This window comes from Pleurodeles waltl, chromosome 6 (assembly GCF_031143425.1).
Source record: "Pleurodeles waltl isolate 20211129_DDA chromosome 6, aPleWal1.hap1.20221129, whole genome shotgun sequence".
Taxonomy (NCBI): domain Eukaryota; kingdom Metazoa; phylum Chordata; class Amphibia; order Caudata; family Salamandridae; genus Pleurodeles; species Pleurodeles waltl.
In genome coordinates this window covers 1,712,864,689-1,712,888,945 of record NC_090445.1, presented here as the reverse complement: position 1 = coordinate 1,712,888,945, position 24,257 = coordinate 1,712,864,689, and the positions used below count along the sequence as shown (strand labels likewise).

Sequence of the window (24,257 nt, the reverse complement as noted above, 5' to 3'; positions counted from 1 at the left end):
GATAATGACAGGAGGGTGGTCTGGCATTCTGTCAACTTAGCGCTCATAATGGTTCAGGTCCAAAAGCAGATTGTGGTGATGCCGCCAACTCAATATCAGGCTTTGTCGAGCTCTTTTCTCGTTTTAGGGATGTGCTGTTTAGACCCACAAAGAAATGTCCACTAGTTGATAATTCATGGTTCGACAAAGCATGTAGGAAGGCAAATGCCTCTTTGAGTCAGGCTCTCAGGCAAACTCCTAGGGATCAAGATGTTGTATCTGCCTGTAGAAAGGCTTCCATCTGGGCCTTGAAGAAGGGCCAAAATCAAAGGAGCAGTGGGAAGCTATTGTGAATGGCTACCAAATAAAGGATGCTCAGGCCTTTTGGTGAGTGGTTTGGGCAGGCTTAGCTAATGGCAACTCACCAGACGTCGTTGGGTCACACATTACCCCTGAAGCTTGGATTGACCATTTTTCCAGCATTTATGAGTCAGATGATGTGAGGGTTGATGATTCTCAAGTGAATTTGCCTTTGAATCTTAGCCCCCCTATTATCGGTAGCAGCGGCAACAAAGGCTATCCATGATAGCCTTCCCAATAAGGCCCCAGGGCCGGACGGGATTCTGCTGGATTTGTTGATAAGGGAACCAGATTTTTGGTCCCCACTTTCAACTAAAAACTTTTATTCTGTGTTTAGGGTTGGGCCCCCAATGTATTGGAGGACATCTTTAGTGGTACCAATTTTTAAAAAGGACAACATCTTGGAACCTTATTGCTCAATTTCCTTGTTACACTCTTCCTCTAAATTAATATTCAGGTCGCGTTGGAGCACTTGATTTCTTGGGTGCAAGAAAATAAAATTCTCTCTCAGGTCCAATATGGCTTTAGGAAGGGTGTGAGCACAGTAGAAGAGTGTTTTAATCTTCACCTCCTTATGGTTAAGTACAAATTTCTGAAGGATGCCCTTGTCCATTTGGCATTCATGGACTTGTTGAGTGTGCTCGACTGTATTAATAGGCAGAAACAGTGGGAAATGTTCTTGTCAATGGGCCTCGACGTTGGGTTGGTTAACCTTTTGAGACTTTTACACCAAGATCTCACGACAAAAGTTAGGTTTGGGCTAAACAGTGAGACCACTTCATTGTTTAGAGTAAATCGCAGCGTGCGCCAATGGTGTGTTCCCACCCTCATTCTATTTCTTTTGTACATTAATGGCCTAGAGAGAACCTTGGTCTCCGTAGGAGCTAATGTCCCACATATTTGTGATAGCGCCCTTCCCGCTTTACTGTATGTGGACGACGCAGTTCTGCTGGCGAGAACGGCCAATTGGCTTAAGCAGTTGGTAGCAGCTTTGATGAATTCATGAAAGGTCTGAACCTTGAAACTAATTGTATGAAAACTTTTGTAATGGTCTGCTGTAACCAGCAGGGTGCACCAGCACCCTCGCAATGCAAAGCAGACAGTGAGCATTGCGAAGGCGCTGGACAGGGAGGCCCTTGCAGTGCCCATGCCAAGTGCATGGGCCCCTATGGCCCCCTGCACCTGCTCTCCGCCAGCCTTTTCATGGCGGTGTTACCACCATGATAAGGCTGGCGGAGAGCGAGGTTGCAAACTGCAGCTGCCCTGTCAGATTAGGATGTGCACAACCGCCAGACCACTGGGATCGAAGATCCTAGCGGAGCAGTGGTTCCTTGGTGGTCAGACCTCCAGGGTTGTTATGTGGCGGTCGGACCGCCGCATCGACAGCGGTCAAGAACGCTACAGCGAGTGTGGCAGTGGTAAGACCGCCACACTTGTAATGAGGCCCTAAATATCTAACAAGGATAAAACTTGGGTTTGGAATTGCTTCCTTAAACATAGACAGGCAGCCCAGGAGAGTAATGTGGTAATGCAGCTGACAGTTAGCAGGCCTCGAAAAATCATTAAAATGTTACTAGACCTGCAGGTCCAGCATCTTGAAAAATCTACTCGACCTAACTGTAATGTACTTGACCCAGAAACTGGTCTCAAAATGTGTGATCCTATGCAAATATTGTATTTTACAGTCCTCTTTTGTTTTTATTAAATACGCTAAACATTTGCTCCATGTATTATAAATCTAGCCCACATATAGGCTACACATGATCCATGCATGTATTGCCCCTTAGATTACTAATAACTTTGCTGTCAGGGCAGGAGTGTTTCTCAGTTTATGTTTAAACACTCACTTTTAAGTAGATTAATAAAGCATGAGGTGGTAGCGCACTGTCATTTACAGACAGTAAATTTCCAAGAAATGTCCAAAACCTTCCCACTAACTTGCAGCTTTACTGGTAAAACTATATAGTGTATTAATAATAATCTGTGAAAATTAGGTTTCAGAAACAATATTTATCATTTGCACATCACCAAATGAAGTGTTCTAACTTTTTTTCATTCTATTAAAATATTATTTTCATCACACAAGTACAAAAAAATGGTCTTTTACTGCTACTGAAACATATTTTGTAATGTTTGTTAAGTTCACTTAGTTATATAAATGCTGTGTTAGGAAAGACCTGATAGCCACAGCCTTTGATTTCACACAGGTCAGACAGTTCACCTTACAAAATCCTGAACTCTGCAGTCACAAGGAAGACAAACTAACTTTTGAGCTCTGCCTCTGGCAAGAATAAGATTTAAAGACATCATAATTGCTAATTCAGTTTCTGTCTGAACAGAACACCTGTTCTTTGTCCACTCACCAGAAGGGGCGAAGAGTTTCTAAAAATAGCTCGACCTCATAAAAAATGACTAACCATAGCGAGTGGTTGAGTAGATTTTTCAAGCCCTGGTTAGGGAGTATTGTATGATCCAAATGTCAATGGGGCCTGCCCCATACCTGTTGTATGTTCATAACATGCATGAGCGAGTGTTACTGACCTGCTTTAGTTTGGGGTCTCCCAGTTGGATGCTGTCTTTTCCCCAAGGGAAGTTCTCATCCGGAGACATCTGTGTGTGCCCTTGTGATGAACAATCTCCACAAACATTGTTGCACTTTGTTTTTTTTTTCTGCAAATTTTATAAGATTTTTAAGACTTTAAAAAACAGTATTTCGTACCTCCATCACGGCAAAGGAATTTCACTAATTGTAGGGCAGCACTACTTTTTCTCCAACAGTTCAATGATTATGATGTATGTTGCTGTTTTGTTGGCTATTTTTTAAAAGGTACCATGGCTTGGCGCAAGATGCTGTTTTAGCTATTCTGGCAATTAGATGATTTGCTCTGTTTTACAGGGATTTGTAGCAATTTTTTTGAATAAGTCTTATTTGTACATATGTATTGTTTTAATGTAATGTTTTTTGATTCTTTCATGATCTATATTTATATAATCGAATAAAGAGTTATTGTTGATGATGATGATGATTATAACTGCTCTTTATTTACCAAACCAAAGCTGTTTTGTTATCAAGGAATCCGCAACTCCCGGTTGGCTGTTTAATATCTTGAATGAAACAAATTTGCTAAAATGTATTATTCATGCAGTCTGTATAAAACGTGTCCTAGGGAAAGAACAGGGGTTGCTCTTAGAGAGAGAGGGATAGAGAGTGATTCTTGGGCAGGAATCGAGTTGTGATTCGCTCTCAGACCCTGACGCTCTGGGCTGTTGACACAGACCGCTCTCTGCCCAGACTCTATCATACTCTGTTACAGTATTCTTTAAGACTACTGACACTGCTGACTAGACTGTGTTCTTCTAAGTTTGTTCTCTTTTGCTAATTTTAACTAAACATCATACTGGCTAAAATACTAGACTAGGGGTAGATTGAGGAACACATTTTATGCAATGTTCTGTTAACTTGAATTGACTAATAAAGAAAAGATTCAAAACTTATGATAAAATACTTTAAAACTTAAATTGACTTATTTTTGGCTCCTGAATAAAATAAATTGCAATGTATTTTTATTGAGAATTGCAGGTTGCACCTATACCCATTCTCGAGATCCTCCTCATGAGCCCTAAGAGGTGCAGAGTAGTTTAGAATTTTAGAATTCTCCATTCTCCCACTCACAGAGACTCGATGAAGGTGAAACAAGATGATGACTATGGGGAAGCTCATATCTAGTCCTTGTAATTAATTTTATCACACCAGAAAACCAAATTGTTTCTATGAGCTAAGATCAATTATTTTTGGAGTACGACAGACAAATATTGGTTGAAAAATCTGATCCAATGAGCTCCCTGACTGCCTGTTTCCTGTTTCCTGCCACCATACCTTGGCTGTGACAAATGGGAGTGGGTAATTTTAAGACTTGGATAAAACTCCTTAAGAAAGAGAGATGTAGTGCCATATTTATACTTTTTGACGCACAACTGCGCCAACGCAGTTGTGCCTCAAAAAGTTTAACGCCGGCCAACGCCATTCCAAAGCGCCATGCGGGCGCCTTATTTATGGAATGACGTTAGCCGGCGGAGCAGACTGGTGTGCGTAAAAAAAAATGACCCACACCAGGCAGCGCCGGCGTAGGGGAAAATGGAGCTTTGGCGTAAAAAAATGGGGCAAGTCGGTCTGAGGCAAAAAATCTGCCTCAACCCGATTTGCGCCATTTTTTTTTACTCCCACCCTCCATTAACATGACTCCTGTCTTAGCAAAGACAGGAGTCATGCCCCCTTGCCCAATGGCCATGCCCAGGGGACTTATGTCCCCAGGGCATGGTCATTGGGCATAGTGGCATGTAGGGGGGCACAAATCAGGCCCCCCTATGCCACAATTTTTTTTTTTTAAATATACTTACCTGCACTTACCTTAATGTCCCTGGGGTGGGTCCCTCCATCCTTGGGCGTCCTCCTGGGGTGGGCAAGGGTGGCAGGGGGTGTCCCTGGGGGCATGGTAGGGCACCTCTAGGCTCCTTCCGAGCCCACAGGTCCCTTAACGCCTGCCCTGAGCAGGTGTTAAAAAATTACGCAATCGCGACTGGACGTCATTTTTTTTGACCCGCCCACTCCCGTGTGTCATTTTTGCACGGGAGTTTAAATAAGGCGCACAGGCCTGGGAGTCATTTTTTAGACGGGAACGCCTACCTTGCATATCATTAACGCAAGGTAGGTGTCCACGCAAAAAAAAGACGCAAACTCCAAGAACTTTGGCGCTAGACGCGTCTAACGCCAAAGTATAAATATGGAGTTAGCTTTGCGTCGGATTTGCGTAAAAAAAAACTACGCAAATCCGGCGCAAACAGAGTATAAATATGCCCCGTAGTGTCTTTGGATGATTGAGAACAGAACTTTCCTGGCTTCCCGAGGACTCCTTATCAGTGTGACGAAATCACTAGAATAAAATGTAATGAAAGCTTGGTTTCGAATGTTGGAGTTCACAGGTACATGCGAAGGAATAAAGACGTGTGATTTACCGTGTGTGGCTTAGTCATTCAGCGGGTACTAGGCTCGGGACGAGGCTACAACTGGTGACGAGCTAAGGGTTAAGTAACCCAAAGAAGAAAGTGCTCTCCTGGAGAGTTTGCCGTGGTCCAAAGAAATTGCTTGTGTGCTACATGTGCCTTCGTCGAACTTCTGTGTCGACTGTTGGCGTAGGTAGACTCAAAGCATCACTCCAGCTGTTGTGAAGCGTCTGAACGGAAAAAGAGCTTCACAGAAAAATCCACGCATCATTGGTCAAGAAACTACGACCAAGATCCTACAAAACGGTACCACTCTGTCATGCAAAATAATGTCATGCATTGTACGGTGCATTAATGATGAAGGCAGATACAACCAGGCTTATAAAATACAGATAAAGACATTCTTAAGTTGCCACATATTACTACAAATAATACCTCCTGACAGAAAAAGCACAAAAGAAGCATACTGCTATTACTCCTACCCGAGTCTTGATAAGCAGCCAGTCTTGACCTCAGCACCGGGCAGGGAGACCCAAGAAGAAGCACTGGGGTTGTGCTTACTGAGCTGTCTAATACCTGAAGCGACGCACAATCAAAGCTGCCGGGTGATGGCTCCAGCTCCAGAGGTCTCCATAAATGACTGAGCTCGGATGGAGAACAAGAAGTAAAAACTCCAAAGACTGTTCTGGATGACCCGGAGGCTGAAACATCAGCAGGCCTCATTGATGATGCAGATTCTCAGGGACAGTCGACAGCATTTGACACAGCTCCACCCCCAACGTCAGCCACGCCTATGTACAGTTACAACCCTGCTGCCTTTCTGAAACCACCACTAACATTTAAGACGGCCAAAAAGCACAATATAGATGGACTGCCTGGATAGAGACATTTGAACATTTCATTGATGCTCTTGAACAGACCAATAACAGGAAGAATATCAAATTTCTTGAAAATCTTGCTGGTGATGGTGTGAAAGTTAATACCAAGAATTGACGAAGAAGTCATATACCATCAGATTAAGAATGCGTTGAATGTCAGGTACAATCCAGCACCAAACATTGACTATGAATAATACGTTTTCATTCAAGAACGTCAATGAGTTGGTAAAACAATTGAGGAATTTGTGGAAAGGCTCAACACACTTGTCTGATTAACTCTGACGACGAATGCTGAGAGAAACTCTTAGTCTGGAACGAGTGTTGATGGCTGCCAGAGCTGAGGAATGTGCTGAAAGACAAGCTGCTGACATGGAGGCCAGAGGTGCCCAGAGCAAGTCAGTGATGAGTGTGGAAAGTAATTTGAAACAAAAGCCTGAAGGACACAAAGTGATCTCTACATGCAAAAAGAAGTTGTGTTTCAGATCTATATTGGCGTTTACACATGAAGTAAAGTGTCCCTCCATTGGTCAGATATGCAAAGGGTGTGGTAGAGAACCATTTTGTGATGATGTTCAGGGCGAAAGCAAAAGTAAGTGTGTCACAGCACAAGGATATATTAGCCGCCAGAACACTTCAGAAGCAGCGTTCAATGTGCACCCAAAAGGCCAACAACTGTCCACAGTGCATGTTCCTACACTTCTCTCAATAACAACACTACTCCTCTTGTGTGACTGGGGTATCAACCGAGTAAATAAAGGCTCCCCAAGTCCCCTAAGACACAAAGAAACATCACAATTGTGCCTTGTGAATTGATCAATTCACGATATATGGGTAACTGTGGTAATTAGGCCAGGGCTCTGTTGGAACCCAGGAAATCCTGCTTGGCTCAGACATTTCTGAAAACAAGCCACCTAGAATAGTCTGGGGGGGGTGTGGTTTGCGTGGATCCCAATATCTTTTCTTACCCAGAATGCTCTGCAAACACCAAACTGTGGCTAAATCACAGATATTCCTCATGCCAGAATCTTTGTGGATCATAATATTCCTACTACCCGGTGCTCCCACACTTCTCCCAATAAAAACACTATCCCCAATGTTTGCCAAGAATTATGCATTTAGTATATTTTTACATAGGACCTCATAAGAGCAATTTGTTTGCTATGACCATAAATTAGACGAAGATAAAGCAGAATTTCAAAGGTGTTAGTACATTTCAAAAGGATATTCATACCACACAGATATTAAATTACAATATATAAAATTCTGAAAATTTTAGGCAATGTTCTGTTGAGATGTTTAGAGAGGTCAGTTATGATATAACCACTTTCTGCCTCAGATGTCTTGATTATGGTTTCCACAATATTTGGTTCAAGGAGATGAATCCTCAGCATGTAGACCTTGGCACAGTTATCTAAATATGAAGTCATTTTTCAAAGCTACACTCTTGTTGCAGCCCTTTGTGGCAGGGCAGACTATATTGGGTAATTGCAGATTCACAGTAGCTACTTAGGTATTTGCAGCCTTTGGCGATAGGTGGATTACCCTACAAAAACTACTTGGCTCCTGCAAACAAAATAAAGATCTCTAGACCAGACACATCATCTCACCAGGGCGTATTTCACAACAGGCCGGTGTAGGCTGGAGCAGTGACAGTGAAATGTAAGTTGTACCTGACGTTGTCCTAGCACAATAGGCTAATCAAAGCACTATGCCAGACTGGAATTTGAAGTTTTCTCATTGGACATTGCACCTGAATGGCTAGTAGGCAAAGGTAGTGACAGCCACCTAAGTATCAGGAATAGGAAACAACATGAAACGTGCTGCCTTAAGAACAACATACAAACATCAGTGTCCTGTACAGCTGTGCAGTCTTTTCACAAAGCAAATTATTGTTTGACATAACATATGTGAAAGGTACGAAGGGAGTGCAGCTAATGCCCATTGAATGCTTGGCCTCTCAGCTGTGACTGTCAACTTGTGTTGGTACCAACTTCCACATCAGCTCCTCCCACACAACACTGAGGCATTTCTCAGGGGTCCATCTTCTACCCTCTATAATTCAACATCTACCCAACCCCCTTACCAAACCTGATTAATTCATTCAACCTCACCTGTTACTACTACACAGATGAATCCCAAATCACTTGAAAAAAGGATGGTCTGGAAGACCTCTACAATCGAAAACATGAGGACTGCCTCCGGGCCATAAATACATGGATGATGAATACCCATCTAAAGCGAAATACAGCAAAGACTGAGAGTACGACCTGCAGACAATGATAAAAATGCCAGCCGACTGTCATGTTGCCTAAGGAACACGAGTCCCCGCCAACAATATCAGGAGGGGACAGAAACCTAGGGGTAACCATGGATTCAGACCAGTAGTTGATACCACATGTTAATAACATCAAACAGGTGCCTTCTACTATGTTGCATCCTCCATTGCCATGGATGCCAACAGAACCTGAAAGCTATCTTCACACTTGAGTCTCCAAGCTTGAGTACGTCAACAGTCTATACCTTGGCGCAAAGGCATTCATCATACACAAAGTACAGCTCATCCAAGATGCTGATGCAAGCCTTCTCTACCGTCATGCTAGAGAACCCAAGACTCCAGTCTTGCAATCACTCCACTGGATACCAATAGCAAGAAGAACAATGTTCAAGGCACTTTTCATTGTTAACAAAGCCTCCGAGGAAAAGGACCACTATACCTATAAGCTATTTTCAAGTGCTCCGGGCTTGCACCACTCATCACAAGTCTTCAGGTCACCACAGGAAAATTCCCCAATGACTTGAGGGAGGATACAAATGTAGGCAGCCCACTTGTTCCTCTTGGTCCCCTGATCCCTACCGAGATTGGTTATCATTGTTTAGTTGCATCACCTATCACCATACCAGCTTACCATAAGAAGTCTGTAGGAAGGCACTGCTTTTTCAGAACTAGATGCCACGATCTGGAACCCACTACCAGCCGGCATTCCAAGCATCCAGAATCATATACGTGTCAGAAGATAGTTGAAAATATTGCTGTTTCCAAGACAGCTACACCCACACATTGCAGCAACAAAATCCAGAAAGACAGTTACACTCATGCACAATCTTCAATTTACTACCCACAGAAGCAACCCAACCAGCAAACTACTTTTGGTAGACAGGTAAGTTAAAGAGGGCTGAATTATGGTTCGCTGGAGACAATATAGTTATCTAAGTTCATTCATAACTTCTAGCCCACACTAATACTAATGCCATATCCCTCAGCAGTCGGCATCGAGCTATAATTTACACATCTTATATTCACATGAAGCATGAGGACTGTCCACCACCAGTCCTGTGCAGACAATAAACCAGTGATCACTAAAAGAATATGCATTGAGCAACTGAAGAGATCTGTCAGACATTGCGGGTCAACAAGAGGACTTTAATCTAGTCCAGCCATGCAGGTCCCAAAAAAAAAGTACACTACGGCTGCTTCTCTACATCTCACGATGATACAAAGATACGGGTTGATGGTAACAGTGCACATCCCAGCAGATCGCGACACTTCTCTCTCCCTTCAGCCATGCCAGTCAGGCCCACAACTATACACTATGGGGGTCATTCTGACCCTGGCGGCCGGTGGACGCCAGGGCCACCGACCACGGGAGCACCGCCAACAGGCTGGCGGTGCTCCCGAGGGCATTCTGACCGCGGCGGTTCAGCCGCGGTCAGAAAGGGTAAACCGGCGGTCTCCCGCCGGTTTACCACTGCCCTTCAGAATCCTCCATGGCTGCGGAGCGCGCTCCGCAGCCATGGGGATTCTGACACCCCCTACCGCCATCCTGTTCCTGGCGGGTCTCCCGCCAGGAACAGGATGGCGGTAGGGGGTGCCGCGGGGCCCCTGGGGGCCCCTGCAGTGCCCATGCCCATGGCATGGGCACTGCAGGGGCCCCCGTAAGAGGGCCCCGCAAAGTATTTCAGTGTCTGCTAAGCAGACACTGAAATACACGACGGGTGCAACTGCACCAGTCGCACCCCTGCAACTACGCCGGCTCAATTCTGAGCCGGCGTCCTCGTTGCAGGGGCATTTCCTCTGGGCCGGCGGGCGCTCTTTTGGAGAGCGCCCGCCGGCCCAGAGGAAATGTCTGAATGGCCGGTGCGGTCATTCAGCGGCGGTACCTTGGTGGCTGGCTTCCGCCGTCCGCCAAGGTCAAAATGACCCCCTATATCTCTGATTGGAAACCCAGTGCAGCAACCAGCTAAGAATAAGAAATACCATAAAGGGACCTACAAAGATGTTAAAAAAGCCATAAATTGTGCATGCGTCTCTCACACCTCATCATCCACCACACTGCTAGGCGTGCATCCCATAACATGATAACTGCACCTTGTGGGCATCACGCATGACACGGAAGCACGCCTACATAGAGTCATAAAACAAAGACAACACCCTTCCAACCCCACAGCACCCCACACAGCGCAGGTTGCTGCTCATGTGAGTAAGCACTTCAGTGTCACACACAGGGGTAGTAAGTGCTATACAAATGCTGCAATACAATAAAATGCAATATTTAGCACATGTGCATCTCCAAGAATTGTTTTGATCTTGATAAAGTCTTTGATTCCGTCACACTTCAGAATTATAAAACAAAATGTGCGTTATTTCTGCTTTCATAATTGCTGATAAATGTTGAAATATGTGTACACTCCATTTACAGGCATTGTTGTGCATGAGTAACAAATTGGCATCCTGCAGTCTTTCTTTTCGCACTTCCTGCATGCAGGGCCACTAGAACTCTGGGATTCTGCAGCCGCGTAGTTTACCAGATGATTATGAATTTGTTGCATTTATCGCATGATCCATCATCTGCTGCATAATCTGCAGATTTTAACAAAAGAAATTGTTTCTGGCTCAAACGGATCAAAATGTACTAGAAATGCTGCATCATGTGCTGCCGCGCAGAGTAAGGTCCTTTGCAAAGGTTGACGGTCACCTTTCAGGTCCTGATAGTTCCATTTGGATGTGGAACTGGTTCTAACAAAGTGAAACGATGGCCCGACAGCTCTAATGTGCAAAAATGGCAAACTAATGAATTAATACTGTCACAAAATGTGCCGCATTAAGACACATAGGGGGTCATTCTGACCATGGCGGTAATTACCGCCATGGCGGAGGCCGGCGGTAGCACCGCCAACAGGCTGGCGGTGCACCGCTGGGCATTCTGACCGCGGCGGTTCAGCCGCGGCCAGAAACGGAAAGTCGGCGGTGTACCGCCGACTTTGCGCTGCCCGTCTGAATCCTCCATGGCGGCGGAGCGCGCTCCGCCGCCATGGGGATTCTGACACCCCCTACCGCCATCCTGTTCATGGCGGCTCTCCCGCCACGAACAGGATGGCGGTAGGGGGTGCCGAGGGGCCCCCGTAAGAGGGCCCCAAAAAGTATTTCAGTGTCTGCCCAGCAGACACTGAAATACGCGACGGGTGCAACTGCACCCGTCGCACCTTCCCACTCCGCCGGCTCAATTCTGAGCCGGCATCCTAGTGGGAAGGTTGATTTGCCCTGGGCTGGCGGGCGGTCTTTTGGCGGCCGCCCGCCAGCCCAGGGCAAATGTCAGAATCACCGCCGCGGTCTTTCGACCGCGGTGCGGTGTTCTGACGGCGGTACCTTGGCGGACGCCCTCCGCCGTCCGCCAAGGTCAGAATGACCCCCATAGTTTGGGTTTTTGCTTGCCACATAACTTATTCAACCTTGCCATATAATTATAATTTGGACCTCCCCTGCCGCATAATTCCAGTGGCCTTGCCTCTATCCAGCAAGTTTATCTCATAGTTCACTTTCCAAAATACTCTCACTTTGCAGTCAGAGGAAGAAAGTAAAATAAAATCTCCACTTTAAAAGACTGAGCAGCAATTTGTCAGAAGAAATAGCCTGACATTTAACCTCTGTCTTTGGACATGCAGGGAATGTAACAAGTCAAAAACATGCATTTAATTACTAATTTACGTCCTGAACTCCAGAATGTTTTTTCAGTTAGACTATATGCATTCAGAAGTGAATGCAGTTTGTTCAAACTAATTTTAATCTGAGTTTTCTATAAGTGCTGTACCAGCTGCCTCCTTCATTGAGGGGGGGCGGCAAAGATTAATATGGGCTGGCCCCGCCCTCAAATGCCCCCGTGGCTATGGCCCTGCGTGAACTGCTCTCTCACATTACCACATCAAGTCCCTGATCCATGACGCGGAAGTGGGGTCAGAGAGAGAGAGAAGGGAAATACCAGGTGGAGTGGGGGAGCCAGGGGAGGAGACTGGACCTCACACGGGACAGAACCCTGACCCCCTATTTAGCTCCCACCCCCTGCACCCATTCCCCACGTGACATGGAGTAGTAGAAGCAAAGGAAAGATTGTGAGCTGTGGGAGGGGTAGGTGCATACTGGACCTCACACAGGGGCTCCAAACAAACCATAACCCAATGAGTGTAGCACTTTCTTCTCACATCCCTCTCTGTCCCCTGTCTCCCCACAATGAGCTCTGTGACGTGGATGCTGCAGGTCCGCGCAAGTGCTTGAGTACCTGGTGAGGGGTAGTGACCATTATATCAACACCCATAACCCACCTGTTTGCAGCCTCTCCTCCCCCAGCTTCAGGTATTTCTTCAGATACTCGATGCACGTCCCCTCCAGGTACTCCTTCCAATACCGGCAGATGCTTCTGTCTGAGTTCCAGAGGTCTTGTGTGATCCTGGCTGCATCCATAGCTGCGGTGAAGACCAGTCTGTCCTTCTCAAAGCTGATGAAGTCGTGTCCATCAAAGGTGTCCTGACGGAACCCCCCGATGGAGCCGTTGTCCCAGAGCTCACAGCCGAACATCACCTGGTAAACATGAACACCTGAGGGAGAAGAGGGGTGCAGGAGAATGAGGGCCTGAGGGAGCAAAGAGAGGACTGAGGTGGGAGTGAGGGTTCAACACCTCCAGGTACTGTGTGGAGCCACAACACTGCCTCCCCATGGAGCCGTTCCCCCAGAGCCGACAGTCAGACATCACCTGGTCCATGTGGCGACCTGAGGGAGCGAGGGGTGGAGGTCAGTGAGGAGCTGGGGGAACAGAGTGAGAGCCTGAGGGGGAAGCGAGGGTTTGACACCTCCAGACAGACAGTAATTGGAGACAAGAATCCTCAATTGAGCACTCCCACAGAGCTCACAGGCATACCTGTATTGGCCAATGTGCAGACCTGAGGGAGGGTTAGAGGACAGCGAGGGGCTGAGGGAGCAGAATAAAAATCCGACATCTCCAGGCAGACAGTGAAGGAGCCAAGAACACCCCTCCGTTATGCCCTCCATGGAGCAGTCCCTCGAAGGAGGTGGGGGTGTTGGTGGCCGAATGTGAGATCTCAAGTAGGGCAGCAGATACAGTGTGCCTGAGGGCACACCGGGGAGCAGCGAGGGCCATGGGTGGAGGCAGAGGGGTGGCTTGTACCCCGCCTAGGAGCAGACAGAAAGGCCAATCACAATTTGTGCACCTCAAAATGGTTTGTGTGACTGTGCCTACCTCCCCCTTTTTCCAGTCACTCACACCCCCAAACATTGCCTCCCCTCTGGCCTCTCACAACCCAGTCACCCTGAATCTTTAACACCCCCAAGTGAAGTTCAGTCTGTGGTCATACACCAGGGTGCAACTGAGTCCCCCTTCCCCATTGTTATTCCTCCCAACCTCCTCAACTCCCCTGTGTGAATCACTCCCCCCCCCCGGTCTGGTTGCCCCCCCTCGCCAGGTGTCCTCACCTTCGGTCTGGTTGGACTGGCCCATAGCATTCCTCACATCGTCCCTGTGCACCTGCTCTGCTCCTTGGTTCACATTTGTGCACGTGTCCAAGTAATGGATGTCCTCCATGGTGATCCTCTCTATCCAGGGGGCCCGGGGCTCCGCCATGTGGCTCTCACTGGTGTAGCTGATGAAGCGGACACCGTCCACGTACCCGACAGAGGAGAACTGGGGGACCCCGGGGAGGGGTCCCGAGAGGGAAGAGCGGGAAAAGTGGCAAGTATGCGAGCCTGGGGAGGGGACAGAGAGGGACAACGGGTCAGTGAACAGAGAGCACACACTTCCCACATGTAATACCTTCCAACCCCACCCCCTCACAACACTGTCCCCCCAGCAACCTCCCTCCTGTCTATGGTGCATGCTAATCCTTTAAAACAACGGGTGGATCCAGTGGAAGAGCCCAAAAAGGGAGGGACAGGAAATCAGCAAAGACCATCCCAGTGCACACACCCCTCTCACAGTACAGTAGCACATTCCTACCGCCCAGGGAACAGTAGGGGTGCCGGAGGGCGCAGGAGTCAGGGGTGAGGATGCTCACCCCACAGTGCACCCTCCTCTCACATGTCATACCCACAGGTGCCATGGGTAGAGGGAGAAAACACATCACACCCCTGCAGAATGCCCCCAATGGCCACTGAGAGCACGCATGTGAGTGATTTACAATCTCTCATCTCTGATCCAGTGGATCTCTTCAAGTTGACTGAAACAGGAAGGGAGTTAACAATAATAAAACATTTCAATTCTCGTGTATCCCAATTGAACCCACAAGAAGGAATCAGTAATTTTATTACCAATTCATATTGAGTCCAGTAAATGTGCATGTCAGAAGAATGTGAAAAAGAAACAAGATTATAGCCGGGAAACTGAAATATCACAATAGGTTCAGTCTCCAAAGGATCAAATACAAAACAGTCACAGCCACTGCAATAGAGAAACTGAGAATTAGAAATATGTGTTCCATAAAGAAACTCCGATTCTCCCTCCTAAAGATTATTAACTCTAAATGATCTAATAAGAGCTCTAAATTAGGTATGATATTAGATAATGAAGTCTGAAGGAAACGTGAAGGTGTGGGAGGTGTCACCCAGTGAAGCATAAAGCTTCACACGTGCAAGAAGAGAGGAAGTCTACGGGAATCTGCTCTCCTCAGAGACTAAGGGGATGCGCCCTAACGTCTACCGGTGTGAACAATAATGAAAGCAAACAGAAGCTCCAGGAACATTGGTATCTCTGTGCACCCTCAGGAGCCAATCAATTCAAGCCTCCTGCAGATATTCACAAAGCAAGTTACAATAAGCATCTGAAGAATAATCTCCTCTGGATGACTCTACATGCAAAGCATGATAATCTAGTGCGTGCAAAGTATTATCTGTAGGGCTCTGGGTCTCAGGGATAATACTAGGCTTACGCTCGGTTACCGTGGAAAATGTAGGTAAAATAACCCTACGAGGAAAACAAGCAATACTACAACAACAAACAACAACCCTACACGTCTAGTTGTGTTATTAATTTCCCTGACATCTCTAGAATCAGACCATTGAATAAAAATCAGCAGCAACAGGGTCTTTGTTGGTTTCTACTGCAAATGGGAACACAAAGTTCAAATAATGTGCAATGAAATCATATACAAAATCTTCATGAGTCTTCCCTGGCCCTACTCCAGCTCCTTCTAAACAACGCCCTTACACTCCTTTCACTGCCTCAGGCCTCGGGAATCTTCTTTTTTAATTCTTTTTATTTTAGTAAACAATTTGTGACATTTAATACAGTTACAAGCACCGAATATAGGGCCAGATGTAGGTAAGTATAGTTTTGCGACTTGCAATTTGCAAGTCATAGCGACTCGCAAATTGCAACTCGCAAAACCAAATGCAGAAAGGTGTCTCAGACACCTTCTGCGACTCGCTATGGGGTCGCAAAGACCCACCTCATTAATATTAATGAGGTGGGTCACAGTTTGCGACCCCATTGCGAGTCTGGGCACTCACGGGGATGGGGGCCTGCTGGAGACAGCAGACCACCATGTCCGTGACTGCTTTTTAATAAAGCAGTTGTTTTTTTTCCCATGTGCAGCCCGTTTTCCTTAAAGGAAAACGAGCTGCACTTAGAAAAAAAAACTGAAACCTTTAGTTTCGTTTTTTTTCAGGGCAGGCAGTGGTCCATAGGATCACTACCTGCTCTGAAAAAATAATTTTGTTTCCATTCACTAAGGGGAAGAGGTCCCGTGGGGACCCGTTTGCGACTGCGTTACCATCCACTTCAAGTGGATGGTAACTGCGATTTCATTTGCGACCGCTTTCGCGGTCCCAAATGAAATTGAATAGCGTTGCGAGTCGCAAATAAGAAGGGAACACCCCTTCCTATTTGCGAGTCGGAAATGCATTTTGCGAGTCGGATCCGACTTGCAAAATGCATTTCTGCATTCCAGTGGGGCTTTTGCGACTCGCAAACGGCGTTTTTCGCCGTTTGCGAGTCGCAAACGCTTTGCTACATCTGGCCCATAGTTGTTAGCCAAAGGGGAGAGAACACAGAATTTTAATACATCACAAATGTAAGGTCTTATAAAAGGAAAAATAAAAATAAAAAATAAAAAACCATCAGCATCATGTAAAGTTGCTTAACTTTGATCACCCCTGGGTTATGCCCTAATGGCAGATGTGTGTGAACTCAACCGGCCCCCCCGCCCCTTCCCCTGCTGCCCAGCCTCTGTCTTCTCTCCAATGAGTCCATATTTTGTCATACTTTTGGGGGCCAACCCGACTCTGATAAATTACCTGCTGAATATGGAAGAATGACCCTACCATACCGCACCCTCTTCTAAACACGTCGTTTTGGCTGTGGCCCAAGCGATGCAGAAGGGATCCGGAATAATATGATCTGTGGAAGGTTCTAAGTTGTATTAGGCAAAATCTGGCATGAATTGCTACCTCCCTAGGACTTCAAAGGGCCTCCTGCCAGTCACTGTCCTATTGTAGTCATACCACCCTCCCATGCCTCACGGAGAGAACGCCAGGGATTGGGGGAGTTATTCATTCGTTTTTTATAGGTCAAGGAGATCGTGTTTTCGGGCTAAGAGCAGCCAGTCCTCCAGTGGGGTAGAATCCAGGAGCTGCTCGCCCTCTCACATATGTCCCCTGAGAAGGTGCCCTGCTAGATGTACCTGAAGCTTCCTGAGGCCCCATTGCATATTCCCTCTGTAAGTCCTCAAGAGATAACAGTGCCCCTCCCCTCCTGATGTCACCCAAGTAATCAAAAACAATTAGTCCCCATCTATAAAAACCCTTCTGACTCCAGAGTTTGCTTAGTAGGTCACTAGCCCAGAGTCACATTTGTTAATTTACCCTCCCATCCCCAGAGTTGTGTGGCCTCTCTCCACACTCTCACAGTTGGCTGTCAATAGAACGGTATCCTGCCTTCCCGTTTTCTAGAATACAGCCCACCAGGGTACCCACCGTCCGCCATTGGAGCTCTGTCCACCCTACAGGCTAGTTCCTCCATGCCGGCAAAAACCCAATCATTTATAAGACTAGCTGGGCCACCCAACAGTATGCATGTATATATGGAACCACTACACCACCCTTGAATACTCCTCTTTGTAGCTTACTACAGGGAATGCAGGGGCCACCTCAGTCCCCAGGAGTCTGTGCAGTTCTCTAGTGATCTTTGTAAAGAGGTTTGGAGGCACGTTAAATTGGTGTAAAGAAATGGCTCCCTGTTGCAGTTACCCCACACTTTTTGCCTGATACTGATGCTGACTTGGCTGAGAAGTGTGCTGGGACCCTGCTAACCAGGCCCCAGCATCAGTGTTCTTTCCCCTAAAATGTACCATTGTCTCCACAATTGGCACAACCCTGGCACCCAGGTAAGTCCCTTGTAACTGGTACCCCTGGTACCAAGGGCCCTGATGCCAGGGAAGGTCTCTAAGGGCTGCAGCATGTCTTATGCCACCCTAGGGACCCCTCACTCAGCATAGACACACTGCTTGCCAGCTTGTGTGTGCTGGTGGGAGAAAATGACTAAGTCGACATGGCACTCCCCTCAGGGTGCCATGCCAACCTCCCACTGCCTGTGGCATAGGTAAGTCACCCCTCTAATAGGCCTTGCAGCCCTAAGGCAGGGTGCACTATACCACAGGTGAGGGCATATGTGCATGAGCACTATGCCCCTACAGTGTCTAAGCAAAACCTTAGACATTGTAAGTGCAGGGTAGCCATAAGAGTATATGGGCTGGGAGTCTGTCAAAAACAAACTCCACAGCTCCATAATGGCTACACTGAATACTGGGAAGTTTAGTATCAAACTTCTCAGAATAATAAACCCACACTGATGCCAGTGTTGGATTTATTAAAAAATGCACACAGAGTGCATCTTAGAGATGCACCCTGTATTTTACCCAATTGTTCAGTGCAGGACTGACTGGTCTGTGCCAGCCTGCTGCTGAGACGAGTTTCTGACCTCATGCGGTGAGAGCCTTTGTGCTCTCTGAGGACAGAAACAAAGCCTGCTCTGGGTGGAGGTGCTTCACACCTCCCCCCTGCAGGAACTGTAACACCTAGCAGTGAGCTTCAAAGGCTCAAGCTTCGTGTTACAATGCCCCAGGGCACTCCAGCTAGTGGAGATGCCCGCCCCCTGGACCCAGCCCCCACTTTTGGCGGCAAGTCCAGGAGAGATAATGAGAAAAACAAGGAGGAGTCACTGGCCAGTCAGGACAGCCCCTAAGGTGTCCTGAGCTGAGGTGACTCTTGCAGATGGAGGATTCCCCCAATAGGGATAGGAATGTGGCCCCCTCCCCTTGGGAGGAGGCACAAAGAGGGTGTACCCACCCTCAGGGCTAGTAGCCATTGGCTACTAACCCCCCAGACCTAAACACGCCCTTAAATTTAGTATTTATGGGCTCCCCCTCAACCTAGAAATTAGATTCCTGCAACAACCAGAAGGACTGCCTAGCTGAAAACCCCTGCAGAGGAAGACCAGAAGACAACCACTGCCTTGGCTCCAGAAACTCACCGGCCTGTCTCCTGCCTTCCAAAGAACTCTGCTCCAGCGACGCCTTCCAAAGGGACCAGCAACCTCTGAATCCTCTGAGGTCTGCCCTGCTTCGACGACGACAAGAAACTCCCGAGGACAGCGGACCTGCTCCAAAAAGACTGCAACTTTATCCAAAGGAGCAGCTTTAAAGAACCCTGCAATCTCCCCGCAAGAAGCGTGAGACTTGCAACACTGCACCCGGCGACCCCGACTCAGCTGGTGGAGAACCAACACCTCAGGGAGGACCCCCGGACTACTCTACGACTGTGAGTACCAAAACCTGTCCCCCCTGAGCCCCCACAGCGCCGCCTGCAGAGGGAATCCCGAGGCTTCCCCTGACCGCGACTCTCTGAAACCTAAGTCCCGACTGTAGGAAAGTACCATCTTGCCTGGCATGTTACCCCCATTTTTCACTGTATATACGTTGTTTTAGTTGTATGTGTCACTGGGACCCTGGTAACCCAGGGCCCCAGTGCTCATAAGTGTGCCTGAATGTGTTACCTGTGTAGTGACTAACTGTCTCACTGAGGCTCTGCTAATCAGAACCTCAGTGGTTATGCTCTCTCATTGCTTTCCAAATTGTCACTAACAGGCTAGTGACCATTTTTACCAATTTACATTGGCTTACTGGAACACCCTTATAATTCCCTAGTATATGGTACTGAGGTACCCAGGGTATTGGGGTTCCAGGAGATCCCTATGGGCTGCAGCAATTATTTTGCCACCCATAGGGAGCTCTGACAATTCTTACACAGGCCTGCCACTGCAGCCTGAGTGAAATAACGTCCACGTTATTTCACAGCCATTTTACACTGCACTTAAGTAACTTATAAGTCACCTATATGTCTAACCTTTACCTGGTAAAGGTTAGGTGCAAAGTTACTTAGTGTGAGGGCACCCTGGCACTAGCCAAGGTGCCCCCACATTGTTCAGAGCCAATTCCCTGAACTTTGTGAGTGCGGGGACACCATTACACGCGTGCACTACATATAGGTCACTACCTATATGTAGCTTCACAATGGTAACTCCGAATATGGCCATGTAACATGTCTATGATCATGGAATTGCCCCCTCTATGCCATCCTGGCATAGTTGGCACAATCCCATGATCCCAGTGGTCTGTAGCACAGACCCTGGTACTGCCAAACTGCCCTTCCTGGGGTTTCCCTGCAGCTGCTGCTGCTGCCAACCCCTCAGACAGGCATCTGCCCTCCTGGGGTCCAGCCAGGCCTGGCCCAGGATGGCAGAACAAAGAACTTCCTCTGAGAGAGGGTGTGACACCCTCTCCCTTTGGAAAATGGTGTGAAGGCAGGGGAGGAGTAGCCTCCCCCAGCCTCTGGAAATGCTTTCTTGGGCACAGATGTGCCCAATTCTGCATAAGCCAGTCTACACCGGTTCAGGGACCCCTTAGCCCCTGCTCTGGCGCGAAACTGGACAAAGGAAAGGGGAGTGACCACTCCCCTGACCTGCACCTCCCCTGGGAGGTGTCCAGAGCTCCTCCAGTGTGCTCCAGACCTCTGCCATCTTGGAAACAGAGGTGCTGCTGGCACACTGGACTGCTCTGAGTGGCCAGTGCCACCAGGTGACGTCAGAGACTCCTTGTGATAGGCTCCTTCAGGTGTTAGTAGCCTCTCCTCTCTCCTAGGTAGCCAAACCCTCTTTTCTGGCTATTTAGGGTCTCTGTCTCTGGGGAAACTTTAGATAACGAATGCAAGAGCTCATCCGAGTTCCTCTGCATCTCTCTCTTCACCTTCTGATAAGGAATCGACTGCTGACCGCGCTGGAAGCCTGCAAACCTGCAACATAGTAGCAAAGACGACTACTGCAACTCTGTAACGCTGATCCTGCCGCCTTCTTGACTGTTTTCCTGCTTGTGCATGCTGTGGGGGTAGTCTGCCTCCTCTCTGCACCAGAAGCTCCGAAGAAATCTCCCGTGGGTCGACGGAATCTTCCCCCTGCAACCGCAGGCACCAAAAAGCTGCATTACCGGTCCCTTGGGTCTCCTCTCAGCACGACGAGCGAGGTCCCTCGAATCCAGCGACTCTGTCCAAGTGACCCCCACAGTCCAGTGACTCTTCAGTCCAAGTTTGGTGGAGGTAAGTCCTTGCCTCACCTCGCTGGGCTGCATTGCTGGGAACCGCGACTTTGCAAGCTACTCCGGCCCCTGTGCACTTCCGGCGGAAATCCTTTGTGCACCGCCAAGCCTGGGTCCACGGCACTCTAACCTGCATTGCACGACTTTCTAAGTTGGTCTCCGACGACGTGGGACTCCTTTGTGCAACTTCGGCGAGCACCGTTTCACGCATCCTCGTAGTGCCTGTTTCTGGCACTTCTCCGGGTGCTACCTGCTTCAGTGAGGGCTCTTTGTCTTGCTCGACGTCCCCTCTCTCTTAGAGGTCCAATTTGCAACCTCCTGGTCCCTCCTGGGCCCCAGCAGCGCCCAAAAAAGCCAAACGCACAATTTGCGTGTAGCAAGGCTTGTTGGCGTCCTTCTGGCGGGAAAATACTTCTGCACGACTCTCCAAAGCGAGAGGGATCCGTCCACCAAAGGGGAAGTCTCTAGCCCTTTTAGTTCCTGCCGAAACCTCTGCTTCTTCTGTCCAGTCGAAGCTTCTTTGCACCCGCAGCTGGCATTTCCTGGGCATCTGCCCATCTCCGACTTGCTTGTGACTTTTGGACTTGGTCCCCTTGTTCCACAGTTACCCTAGATTGGAAATCCACAGTTGTTGCATTGCTGGTTTGTGTCTTTCCTGCATTATTCCTCTAACACGACTACTTTGTCCTTAGGGGAACTTTAGTGCACTTTGCACTCACTTTTCAGGGTCTTGGGGAGGGTTATTTTTCTAACTCTCACTATTTTCTAATAGTCCCAGCGACCCTCTACAAGGTCACATAGGTTTGGGGTCCATTCGTGGTTCGCATTCCACTTTTGGAGTATATGGTTTGTGTTGCCCCTATCCCTATGTTTCCCCATTGCATCCTATTGTAACTATACATTGTTTGCACTGTTTTCTAAGACTATACTGCATATTTTTGCTATTGTGTATATATATATTGTGTATATTTCCTATCCTCTCACTGAGGGTACACTCTAAGATACTTTGGCATATTGTCATAAAAATAAAGTACCTTTATTTTTAGTATAACTGTGTATTGTGTTTTCTTATGATATTGTGCATATGACACTAAGTGGTACTGTAGTAGCTTCACACGTCTCCTAGTTCAGCCTAAGCTGCTCTGCTAAGCTACCATTATCTATCAGCCTAAGCTGCTAGACACCCTATACACTAATAAGGGATATCTGGGCCTGGTGCAAGGTGTAAGTACCCCTTGGTACTCACTACAAGCCAGTCCAGCCTCCTACATTGGTTGTGCAGTGGTGGGATAAGTGCTTGAGACTACTTACTACTCTTGTCATTGTACTTTTCATAAGAGAAAAATATACAAAACAAGGTCAGTGTATATACACATAGCCAAAAAGTTTTGCATTTCCTCTTTTCACTCTTTTCTAAGTGCTGAAAAGTACTCCTAAACTTTCAAAAAGTTCTTAAAAGTTTAAAAAGTTTTTTTCTGTCTTTCCAAAAAGTTCTGAAAACTTTTTTCTCTTTTTCTATCACTTTAACTCTCTCTAAAAAATGTCTGGCACAGGCCAAAGTGTTGATCTGTCCAAACTTGCATATGACAACCTTAGCTGGAAAAGAGCAAGGAGTCTCTGTATAGAGAGAGGTTTGAGTGTAGGGAAGAATCCTTCCTTGGAACTGTTACTTAACATGCTTAGAGAACAGGATAAGGCCATAGGTGCCCCATCTGTTGAAAAAGTACCTAATAGTTCCCAATCTGATTCAGGGACTCCCTCAGGAAAAGATTCAGGAAAGAAACTTCCTAGCCTGCCCATTACTAGACAGTCTAGCATAGATGGTAATGATGATGAGCCACACCATAGAAATAGTGTTGTCTCACATCATAGCAAAAGCATATATTCTCACCATACTGGTAGTAATGTTTCTGTAAACCAAGCTGTTAGGGTGGCTGCTGTAAGGGACAGGTCTCCTTCTGTTCATTCCGATCATAGCTCTGTTTCTAGAAATGTCCCTCCCACCAACCCTGATGACAGAATGTTAGAGAGGGAACTCAATAAGTTGAGGGTGGAACAAACCAGACTGAAGCTTAAAAAGCAACAGCTGGATTTGGATAGACAGTCTTTTGAATTAGAGAAGGAAAGACAGAAGTTGGGTTTATATACCCATGGTGGCAGCAGCAGTATTCCCCATAGTCATCCTGCAAAAGAGCATGATTCCAGGAATCTGCACAAGATAGTTCCCCCTTATAAGGAGGGGGATGACATTAACAAGTGGTTTGCTGCACTTGAGAGGGCCTGTGTTGTACAGGATGTCCCTCAAAGGCAGTGGGCTGCTATCCTATGGCTATCATTTAGTGGAAAAGGTAGGGATAGGCTCCTTACTGTGAAAGAAAATGATGCTAATAATTTCCAAGTTCTTAAGAATGCACTCCTGGATGGTTATGGCTTAACCACTGAACAGTACAGGATAAAGTTCAGAGAGACCAAAAAGGAGTCTTCACAAGACTGGGTTGATTTCATTGACCATTCAGTGAAGGCCTTGGAGGGGTGGTTACATGGCAGTAAAGTTACTGATTATGACAGCCTGTATAACTTAATCCTGAGAGAGCATATTCTTAATAATTGTGTGTCTGATTTGTTGCACCAGTACTTGGTGGACTCTGATCTGACCTCTCCCCAAGAATTGGGAAAGAAGGCAGACAAATGGGTCAGAACAAGAGTGAACAGAAAAGTTCATACAGGGGGTGACAAAGATGGCAACAAAAAGAAGGATGGTAAGTCTTCTGACAAGGGTGGGGACAAATCTAAAAATGAGTCTTCATCAGGCCCACAAAAACACTCTGGTGGGGGTGGTGGGTCCAAATCCTCCTTTAATCAGAACAAGGAAAAGAAACCATGGTGCTATTTATGTAAAATAAAAGGCCATTGGACAACAGATCCCAGTTGTCCAAAGAAAGGCACCACAGCTCCTACCACCACAACCCCTACTGCTACACCTAGTGTCCCTACTAATAGCAGTGGTGGTGGGAGCAAACCTACTAATAGCCAATCCAAGGGAGTAGCTGGGCTCACTTTTGGTAATTTGGTTGGGGTTGGTCTGATTAGGGAGACCACAGAGGCTACTTTACTCTC

General features: G+C 47.2%; 1 protein-coding gene across 1 annotated transcript in view; it reads right to left on the bottom strand.

Moving 5' to 3' along the window:
* Positions 1 to 24,257, bottom strand: part of LOC138301429 (patr class I histocompatibility antigen, A-126 alpha chain-like) — a 171,282-nt gene that overhangs the window by 96,298 nt on the left and 50,727 nt on the right. The window contains exons 2-3 of the mRNA XM_069241919.1: positions 13,978 to 14,247; positions 12,813 to 13,085 (exon numbers count right to left, since the gene is read on the bottom strand). Coding sequence (XP_069098020.1) covers positions 12,813 to 13,085; positions 13,978 to 14,247 — 543 coding nt within the window. The remainder of the gene's footprint in view (positions 1 to 12,812; positions 13,086 to 13,977; positions 14,248 to 24,257) is intronic.